The sequence below is a fragment of the Nicotiana attenuata genome, unplaced genomic scaffold (genome assembly GCF_001879085.1).
Source record: "Nicotiana attenuata strain UT unplaced genomic scaffold, NIATTr2, whole genome shotgun sequence".
In the NCBI taxonomy this organism is placed as follows: domain Eukaryota; kingdom Viridiplantae; phylum Streptophyta; class Magnoliopsida; order Solanales; family Solanaceae; genus Nicotiana; species Nicotiana attenuata.
In genome coordinates, this window is record NW_017671031.1 from 134,511 (window position 1) to 145,580 (window position 11,070).

The window sequence follows — 11,070 nt, forward strand, 5'->3', positions numbered from 1 at the left end:
CAACACCCGAACTAAAAAGGGTACGACCATATTAAAATGACTCGGAGACGTCTGAGACCCGAAACAAAAACAACAAGGCCTTAAAATTTCTTAACTAGTTCTAAAGGTACCCGTAGAAAACTATAATCTGAAAAAAGTATAAGTACTTTGGGAAAAAATTTCGGTCACACCGAACCCGTACGATGCCTAAAAATAAAATAATGTTGAAGGCAAGGCTTGTTCGAACCTCCGAACATAACCTAACTATTTCATGCTAAGGCATTTCAATCTTTAAAAATATAAATAATAAAGCAAAGGAAAAATTCAGACGTTGTTGAAGGGAAAAAGCCTTATATACATATTAAAAAACAATTTACAAGGGCCAAACAGCCACGATGCAAATTTTTACAAAGGCCAAACGGCCTCAACAAAAAGGTAATACAAAAGGCAAAAAAAACAAAAACATTTGTAAAGATCCTAAATGGCCTAGTCTTCGCCGGGGGCCCCCTAATCACCTTCGAGGTCTCCTCCACCCTCGGATCTGCTCAAACCCTCGGAGTCTTCATCATCCTCGAGATAAGACAACTTTTTGACGTCAGTGTTGAGCTCCGTGGCACTCTCAATTTCAGCCGATAAGTTAAAAACCCGAGGAGGAATTTCTTCGAGGGCCTCCCTTCGGGATTGCTGCTTCGCATGCTCGATGATATCCTTTGCTCGAATCTGGGCTACCTCGGTATCGACCTCATATTCGGCCGCCATCTCATCGGCATTGATTTTAACTACCTCGGCCACCGACTTGGCCGTTTCAAGCTCCTTGGCCAGATTTTCTCGATAAAGATGGACGAACTCAGCTAAGACTGGAGCTCCTCAATATTTTTGGCCTGCACCACAGCCTTTTCCTTTGACGCCCGAAGCTGGACCTCAGCTGAAGCCAATTGCGCCCGGGCAGTTTCCTTTTCTGAGGCCAAGCGGTCCATTTTGCTTTTCTATTCTTCGGCCTTGGCCTTTACCACGTCCATCTCTACCCGAAGTTGGTTGATCCGATAAAGATTCTTTTGGACCTGCGAGTTCGGTGCGTTAGTCACCAAGTCTAGCTCATCGTCACTAATCTCAAACACTTTTACCTTTTCTACCAGGTCGGCGTGCTCTTTTCGAGCTGCCTCTAGCTCAACTCAGAGGCTCTTAGCCTCCCCTTCACGTTGCTCGCTGAGAAGTTTTTAAGCATCTCTCTTCTCAGCGAGCTCTCGAATCTTGGCCTCGTACTGGTTTAGCTCTTCTCGATATTGGAGAAAAGTCTCGTGATGAAGCACCAAGGCCTACAAACACAAAGAAAAAAGGTATGATCAGCTATAGATTAATCAAAGGCAAATTAGAGGTCATCAAGATGTATCTGAAGTTACCCGGTTTAACGCCTGTTGTGCTTCATTGAACATGTAGGGCGCTTCTACCTCGTTCATCTTGGCTTGGTCTTCCTCGTTCACCAAGCACCGAAGGTAACTAGCCTTACAGGGGCAGAGAGGACCCGGGCATCCTCCAGAATAGAGATAATGATTGATCGCTTCCGGTCAGGATCCACACTCGAAGCTGGGAACCGGCTGATTAGCTTCGGACTCGAGGAAGGCCCGTTTATTCCCAATGATGGACTCTTCCATGGCACCTCTATGTCACCCAAACCGGTGACATCCTCCATGGTGGAAGAATCCACACCATCAAAAAATCCGCAGAGGGGGTCTTCCGCTCCTTGGGCTCCCTCGCTGGGACGCTCTTTCACCATCTGAGCATCGTTGTACATGGACTCAATAAACGAAAGCGGCTCAGAGATGTCTATCACACCGAGTGCTTCTTTCGGGGTATTTCACACTGCTCGGGAAGCCCCGGCCACGGCTTGCTCATCAGCCTCCCTAACTTAAGCAAAATGGCTTCGCCTCTCTCTGGTTCGGAAGCCTCAGCCACGGCCTCCCCATCGTCCTCCCTAAATTGAGGCAATTTAGTTTCTTCTCTTTCTGGTTCGGCGGCCCCTTGTCCCTCGAACCGCGACTGCACGCGGGCCACCATCTCAGAGGCTTCTTCTTCTTCTTCTTCGGATTCATCCCTCAGCCAGTGGAGAGAGTCTGATGATGGCGCTCGGGCGCTGGTGCTTTCTTTGGATATGCGCACCAACCTTCTCCTTGGTTTTTTCTTTTTCGAGTTCAAAGAATTCGGAGACCATTCCTTTTCTTCTCATCACCCTATCTCGGAGCAGGGGACTCAGCGGGGAAATCCTCTTCACTGGATGGAGGCCTCAGTATGAGTTCCTTGTATAAACCTGCAAAGGGGAACAAAACAAATAAGAACTTGGCGACACAAAAAAAACCAAGTTTTACCCACTCGGGAAAGGAATCTCAGCATGAAAACGAGCCTCCCACCGGCCCTTCAAAAGTTCGCGCCATGCGCGCTCAGAATATGGCCATTGTAACACGATGCCCTCGATCCACTCCTTGAGTTGAGGGACTGCATTCGGGACCCGAGCGACAGCTGCACCACCACCAAGCACCGATAAGAAGGAATAAAAAAAGAGTAAAATAAAATTTGAAAGCAAAATTTTACTTACGTTTTATGTTCCACTTCTCGAGGAATGCTATGCACTCAGCCGGGATTAGGTCTGAGGTTCTCACTCAGACAAAAGGGCTTAGCTAGCCTCGATCCCGATCTTCATCGAAGTTGGAGAACGGGGCTTTACTATCCCGATGCGTGAGCTTGATTAGTCCCCCCCTGAAAGAGTTGGGACTATATATGCGCATGAGGTGGTCGACGGTGAACGAGCATCCATCGATCTTGCTCACGAAGAACCGAAATAGGATCACGATCCTCCGTAATGAAGGGTGAATTTTGACAGAGGCACACCTTGTATCTTTTCAAAAGTCGATGATGACTGGATCCAAGTGGCCCAGCATAAAGGGATAAGTGTATACACTTAAGTATCCCTCGACGTGGGTATGTTCATTAGGTCCGGGAACCACCACATGCTTGTCAACACAGTTGTAATCCTTTTTTATCGTGGGGAGGATTTCTTTGGTGATCAAGAACACATATCTTGAGACCTTCTCACATCGGCTGGGTACGGAGGGAGGTTTTTCAACCTTGAAATCGGCGATTATCGAGCATCCACCGGGGATGAACGTGTTCAAGGGGGGTTCCGCTACTGGTCCCTCGATAGCAGTACGCGAAGGAACTGTCTCCTCGACAGCCGGTCGCGACACAGAAGGAGTTTCTTTTTGGGGAACTGTTTTTAAAGTCTTCACCATTTCTTTTAAAATGGAGGGAAAAAGAGGAAAACGAAGAAGTTAAAGGAGTACACTTGACGATTTGGGATGAACACGAGCAAAAGTTCTCACAAAGATCTCAAAAAACCAGGATACAAGTGCTAGAAAATATAAAGATTTCTATGGAATAAGGGTAGAAGGTTTGGATGTAAAGCTTGAATGAATGAAGAAGGGGTATTTATAGTTTTCAAATGACGGTTCACATCCAGGAGTGACCGACCGACAACTGACAAGCATTTAATGCCATTAAGATGTGACTAACGAAAAGTTTCATTCATTTTGTCGATTCTGAGGGGGTATCGAAGTGAGAATAGGAAGCTCATGTCGTTTCTCGTCGCCTACTCTCCAAAAATTAAGGGGACTATCTGTAAGCGGGTAAAATCGGTCTCGAAGTACATCACGGTCTCCGACATGATAAGTCAAGCTCGAGAGACGGTAACAACGGACCTAGACCGAGGGGACCTTATAAATTCTGAGTTCGGACCATAATGCCCGCCCTCGAGGATATCGGGGTCGTGATTAGGGATCAGTCCTGGCCTTGTTCAACTTCAAAGAACGTTGTCAGGTAGTCAAGCTCGGCCAGCAGAAGGCCGTGATGTCCATGACCAACCGAATATCATGGCGGAGATCTCGCCATCTATCGATGAGAGATCAGTAAATTAGTTAATTAGGGGATTTTTACATTTTATAGTATTGTACCTAATATAGGACTCCCCTACTATATAAAGGGGGTCTGATTACTTGTAAAACATATTTTAACACGCACTTAGAAGCAATACATCGTTATTTTTCTCTTTAAGCTCTTATTCAACTGTGTTCTGGTACCGATCGAAGTGCATCTAATTCAAGGGTGGCTAATTTTCCAAGACTGTAACTGTTCAATTCATGTGGTTTGAGTTTACTTTATCATTGTTTATTTCAATTACAACTTAATTTATCACTTTGTGTCAATTTAATCCACGTATCCTTAAACCACTTACAAATTCAATTGTTATCCGATTTTGAGGGTAAACAAATATGTACACTAATGATCCCCCTCCAGTCCCACCGGATCCACCTGCCATAACTAATGAAACTTCAACACCTCATCTATCTATCTCTACTTAAATCACCCATTCACCTACTAACACCGCCACAACGGCTGACAATACCACTGCAACGGCTAGTAAAATACAACCTAACCAAGCAGCCACCACTAATATCACCATACGAATGGCCACCGATGATAAAATTAATACCAATCAGATCTCAAAAGTCCACCTGCCATCTCCGCTATTACACTATTCCTCCACAATAGAAAAATCTCATCCAATTTTGATCGACCTCTTCGTCGGGCGAAAATCATAGCGGATGTCAATAATAAACACTAGCAATCAACTCCACAAACCTAAAATGCTACTGTGGAGTCTTTGCCTCAGAACCCAATCTCTACCAACATACAATGCAATCGAACTCTGCCAGGTAATAAAAATAGGGGCAATGAAAAGATATCAAAACCTTCGTTTGCTGCAGCAATACAAGAAAAATTACCTTCTCTCGATGATTGCAATCCACCAGTTGAGATTAGGCATGGTACTAACCTAGGTAAACCATTAGTTTTCTTCTCTGCCCAATACTATTCAATGACATCAGCTCAAGAATATAAACTATCATTTGTACGTCTTATAGAGGTTTTTTATTCTTATAAACGGATAACAATTAAATTTGTAAGTAGTTTTAAGGATACACGGATTAATTCGATACAAACGATAAATTGTGTTAGATTAATTAAATAAAGATGTAGTAAACTCAAACCCTGCAATGAAGATGATTATAGCCTTGATGGGATATCCACCCCGATCCGGGCTCACAAAGACTAGCACCGATGAGCAAGAATAAGAACAAAGAAAATAGTAATATATTGCCTTGAAATGCGTGTTACCTTGTTCCTAATGAATAATCAGACTCCCTTTTATATAGTAGGGGAGTCCTACTCTAGGTATAATTCTATAAAAGGTAAAAATCTTCTGTTTAACCAATCACCGGTTCTCCATCGATACGCGCCGAGATCCACGCCATGATATCTGGCCGGTCGCGGATATTACGATCTTCTGTTGGTTCTGCTCGGTTTCTTGATGATTCTTTTAAGGATTGATATTCTCGAGGGCGGGTGACATGCTTCCGGCTCTAACTCGATTAGACCCTAGTCTCGATTCTCGTCCCTTATCATCATGTCTCAGGCTCGATTTATCATATCGGAAGCCAGGGTATACCACGAGCTCGGTTTTACCCATATATAATAGTCCCCTCATTTCTCGAAGAGTAAGTTGACGAGAAAGGACATGAGTTCCTCAATTCCTTCTTTGATACGCCGTGACAGAAACGACAGAAAACCCGAAACGTCTCGTCAGCCATGTCATTATGACTTCAACTGCGTGTCAGCCACCGGTTGGTTGTGCCTGGACTGAAACATCGCGGAGCCCCTATAAATATTCCCTTCTTTGTTCATTTTTTACTTTACATCCAAACTTCTACCCTCGTACTTTCAGGATTTCATTACCCTTTTTCTTATACTCTAGTAATTTCACCTTCGTTGATCGAAATTCCTCAGTAAATTGCAAGATTTCACTCATTCTCTATCCAAACTAACACATCTGAGCTTTCAACTTTCAACCCTTTCTCTACCTTTTTCAAGCCTTTTCAGACATCAATGGCAAAAACCTCCAAATGTGTTCCCCAAAAGGGCGCTTCTACTTCCCAACTGACTGCCGAAATTAATTAGACCGTTCTCGGTGTGGCTGACCTTGAGAGGTCTACTGCTAACGTGGCTACCGATGAACCGGCCGCTGAACCCCCTTGAAAATGTTCATTCCGGGGGGTTGTTCGGCCACCGATGACTTCATGGTTGAGAAGCCTTCTTCGGTACAGGGTCGGAATGAGGAGGCCTCGAGATACATTTGCTCAATCTCCGAAGAGGACCTCCCCATGGTCCGAAAAGATTGCAACTGGGCCGACAAGGACATAGTGGTCCCTAACTTCGAGGAGGCCGTCACCACCCATGTTGAGGGATATCTGATTGTTTCAACTTATCCCTTTACATTGGGCCTGGTCATCATAGACTTCTACAGGAGGTATAATGTATGCCTTAGCCAAATTCACCCATCATTGTAGAGGATCGTGATCCTCCTCCGATTTGTTGTGAACAAAATCGATGCGTGCACGTTCACCATCGATCATCTATTCCGCTTGTACAGTCCCCGAGTCTTATGGGGGGACTGATAAAGCTTGTACATCGAGCCAGCCAAGCCCCATTTTCGAGCATCGATGAGGATCGGGATCGGGGTTGGCAAGGACGCTTTGTAGGGGTGAGGACCGCCGACCTGATACCTGCCGAGTGAGGCCGTTCCCCGAGAAGTGGAATGTATCACATAAGTATAACTCCCTTTAAGCGTCAATTTTATGTTTTATCTTCCATTTTCTTATCGGTGTTTTATGTGGCGCAGCCCTTGCTCGAGTTCCAAATGCTATTCCTCGGCTCAAGGAGTGGGTCGAGGGTATTGTGTCACAGATGCCTACTCCGAGCACTCATGGTGCAAACACTTGAAAGGCCGTTGGGAGGCCCATTCCCATGGTAAGATTCCTTTCCCGAGCAAGTCGTATTGGGCTTCTTTTTCTAGCATTGCGTTCTTATTTCCTCTATTTTATTTTTGTAGGTTTGCCTAAGACAGTCGAGCTTAGGCCTCCGTTAGGGACGAGGAATTTCCCGCTGACTCCTCTACTTTGGGGCAGCTTGGGGAGTCAACAGTAGAGAGGAAGCAGAAAAGAAAAGCTCTAGGCTCCCCGAGCTCAGTGAAGAAAAAACCAAAAAGAAGACTGGCTCGTAAGCGAAAGGAGAGATCCAGCTTTCGAGCACCAAATTCGGACTTGCTCTACCGTCTTAGGGATGGGTCCGAGGAGGAAAAGCCTTTTGTAGCTCGTGACCAAGACTTCCCAAGATGCCGTTGAACAAGAGACCCATGAGGCGATCTCCCTTAGGCTAGGGAGGTTGATGAGGAGGCCGAGGCCAAGACTTCCCAAGATGCCGGTAGTGCCCTTAAGGAGTGACTCGGTGTGATAGATATTACCGGGTCGCCCTCATTTATCAAGTCCATGTTCAACGAGGCTCGAAAGGTGAAAGAATGACCATACCAGGGGGCTCAAGGAGCGGATGATCCCCTCCGCTGCTTTTTTGACAGCGTGGACTCTATCGCCGTGGAAGACGTCACTGGGTTGGTTGACTTAGAGGTACCGAAGAAAAGTTCATCCTCGGAGGTTGGTGGGCCTAACTCGAGCCTGAGGCTGATTGATCGGTTCCTCGCCCCGAGTACGGATCCTGGTCGAAAGAGATTAATTATTATCACCATTTCCGAAGATGCCCGAGTTCTCTTCGCCCCTGTCGGTATAGCTAGTTACCTGTGCTGCCTGGTAACCGAAGAAGACAGCCAAAAATGAATGAGCTGGATGCGCCATGCTTGTTCAACGAAGCGCAACATGTGCTGAACTGGGTAAGGTGTTATCATACTCTTTTATATTCGGACTCAATTTTTGAGGATTCTAATACTTTTCCTTTCCTCATTTTGCAGGCCTCGGTGCTTCACCACGATACCTTTTTCCGGTACCAGGATGAGCTTAGCCAACTTGAGGTCGATGTCAAAGAGCTTGCTGAGAAGAGGGACATGTATAAGCTTCTCAGCGAGCAACGCGAAGGAGAAGTCAAGGGCATTCGAGCCAAGTTGGACGCGACTCAGAAAGAACATGCCAACCTGATGGAACAGGTAAAGATTTTTGAAGTTAGTGATGACGATCTAGACAGGGAAACTAATAGTCAAAACCCGTCAATAGAAGCTTGACCGGATCGACCAACTCCCAGCCGAGGTGGACGTGATTAAAGCCGAGGTTGAAGAGTGGAAAAGCAAGATGGATCGCTTGGCTTCGGAAAAGAGACTACCCGGGAGCTCTGGCCTCGGTCGAGGCTCAACATCGAGCGGCGAGGGAGAAAGCCGAGGCCCGATCCCAAAAAATTGAAGGCCTAAGGTCTCAACTGGGCTCGGCTGTTACCGGTCAGGATACCCTTGACAAGGAGCTTAAAGCAGCCAAGTTAGTGGCTGAAATAACCAAGGCCGATGCTGAGGAGATTGTGGCCCAGTACAAAGCTGATGTTGAGGCAACCCAGAACTGCCTGAAAGACATCATTGAATACATGAAATGGCAGTCCCGAAGGGAGGCCCTCGAGGAAGTTCATACCTGGGGTTTTGACCTATAGGCCGAGGTCGAAAATGCTAAGAGGCTTGAGGCCGAGGCCAAGAAGTTGGCATATCCTGAGGACGAGGAAGGCTCCGAGGGTTCCGACGGATCCAAGGGCAGAGAAGACCCTGATGGTCTCGGTGATGAGGCGGGCTCCAGCGAAGATCAGGCTTAGGTGCCTTCATTTTTGTACTTTTGTATTTTTTGTTGAGGCCGTTTGGCCTTTATAAAGATGTTTATATGTATATAAACAAGGTTTTTGCTTTTTTCCCTTCGATAATTTTCAAGCTTGTTTCTTTTTGCTTTTTCTTTACTATTGCAAATATTTCGAATGCCTTAGAACGTAATAATAAGGTCTTGTTCTGAGGTTCGAACATGGCTCGTTCTCGATGCAATTTTGCTTAAGACTCGCGGAGGCTTGGTATGACCAAAAGCTTTCCCCAAAGTGCTTACTTAAAAAAAATTTAGATTATAATTTTGCCGAGGATAGCCTTCTAATCGGTTCACAAATTTTTAAGGCCTTACGTTTTGGTTACGGGTTTCGGACATCTCCGAGCCTTTTTTGGGATGGCCGTAGCCTTTTAAGTTTGGGTTCTGCCCAATAGGCTTATTACCCCGGGTTTCAATACCCCAGCCATCCGGGCTTACCCGGGACGACAGTCCCCGAGTGGGGTTGGCCATTGCCTTTAAGGTTCGGGCACTGCCTAATAGGTTTTTGAGCCCCCAGGCTTTGACAATCCAAGCCGTCCGAGTTTGTTTTGGACGACAGTCCCCGAGTGGGGGTGATCTCTTGGACCTGGATAGATGTGGCCCTTGGGCTTGATGTCCTTAAGGAACAAAGTGTAGTAGTTTTTAAGAGACAAAATATGATCTCCAAGGTAGATACTTTCTTTCATTTCAATGTGCAACATACATGATTGTAAATGTGTACAAGCTTCGTCTTATGGCTTAAGTGGTCTATGTGGGCACGATTCATTTTGACCGTTTGGTCCTTACAATAAATCCTATCCACCGAGCCTAGACTGTTCGAGCGCAAAGTCTCTTTCCCATCTAAATAATTATCCGAGGGTGATGGCTCCCAGTATTAGAGGCCGATCCGAGAGAGGGTTCAGATATTGTTGATGTGATCTTCGACTCTGGTGCATGACCTGTATTCAATTCTAAGTTTAGTGCGATCCACTGTTGTCTCGTTAAAAACCTTGCCGAAAAACCCATTTAGGACAAAACTGGTTCAAGGAAAAAAGAGTGCAACGCGTGTTTTCAGGCCTAAGAGTTGCATTATTCCTTAGCCGTTACCTGCAAGCGTTAGTCCAATTCATAATATATGTAAACAAAAGTAATGAATAGGGTCATACCTTAGCAGTAGTATTGTTTTAAGTGGGTTACGTTCCAATTGTTTGGTAGCCGTTCACCATTAATTGCTTCGAGTTTGTACGATCCTTTGCCGGTGATCTCGATAATTCATTATGGAACTTCCCAATTAGGCCCCAGCTTCCCTTCGTTCGGTTTTCGGGTGTTCAGTGTCACCTTTCTTTACACCATGTCCCCAATATTGAGGTGTCAGTGGTTGGCTCTCCGATTATAATACCTTTTGATCCGTTGCTTTTGGGCGGCCAACCGGACGAGGGCGACCTTGCGCCTTTCGTCCAACAATTTTAGGCTCGCACTCATGGCCTCATCGTTTGACTCTTCAGTCGCATATCGGAAGCTGAGACTCGGTTCTCCTACTTTGACCGGTATTAACGCTTTGGCACCGTTGACCAATGAGAACGGGGTGGCCTCGGTACAGGATTTTGAGATCGTACGATATGCCCATAGGACTTTGGGCAAAATTTCCTTCCATTTCCCTTTGGCGTCCGTCAACCTCTTCTTAAGGTTTTGGGGTATGGTTTTGTTCATAGACTTCGCCTGCCCGTTACCACAAGGGTGATAGGGTGTTGATACGATCTCTTTAATATTATGATCCTCGAGAAATCTGCTCACCTTACTACCAATGAACTGCTTCCCATTGTCGCACATGATCTCGGTTGGCATTCCGAATCGGCATATTATGTGGTCCAAAATGAAATTAATAACTTCTTTCTCCCAGACTTTCTCAAATGCTTAGGCTTCCACCAACTTTGAAAAATAGTTAGTTACAAATAATATAAATTGAGCCTTACCGGGTGCCCATGGAAGGGGACCGATGACGTCCATTCCCCATTTCATGAATGGCCAGGGTGATAAGATCGAATGTAGTAGCTCCCGGGGCTGGTGAATCGTTGGTGCATGCTTATGACATTTGTCGCATTTTCGTACGACTCCTTCGCATCTTTTTCCATGTCGATCCAGAAGTAGACGGCTCTGATTACCTTACGAACCTATGATTTGGCCCCCGAGCAGTTCCCGCAAGTGTCTTCGTGAAATTTCCTCAAAACATATTCGGTATCTCCCGGTCCCAAACATATGGCGAGCTGGCCATCGAACGTTCTCCTGAATAAGGTGTTGTCATTGGACAGACTGAACCTGGCTGCCTTTCTACGTTGAG

The 11,070-nt window shown here is 45.8% G+C and overlaps 1 protein-coding gene across 1 annotated transcript; it reads right to left on the reverse strand.

Moving 5' to 3' along the window:
- Positions 1-9,165: 9,165 nt before the first annotated feature.
- On the reverse strand, positions 9,166-10,577 carry LOC109205380. The gene is made up of 2 exons (XM_019368093.1): positions 10,132-10,577; positions 9,166-9,370 (listed from the first exon to the last, which is right to left on the reverse strand). The coding sequence occupies exons 1-2, from the start codon at positions 10,575-10,577 to the stop codon at positions 9,166-9,168; spliced, it is 651 nt and encodes a 216-aa protein (XP_019223638.1).
- Positions 10,578-11,070: the final 493 nt, after the last annotated feature.

Bases quoted from the DNA above. Each gene is read 5' to 3' on its own strand.
- LOC109205380 (XM_019368093.1), bottom strand. From the start codon at position 10,577: ATGCCAACCGAGATCATGTGCGACAATGGGAAGCAGTTCATTGGTAGT. The intron at 9,371-10,131 runs GTATTATAATCG...TTGTTCCTTAAG, and splicing joins CAAAAGCAACGGATCAAAAG to GACATCAAGCCCAAGGGCCA.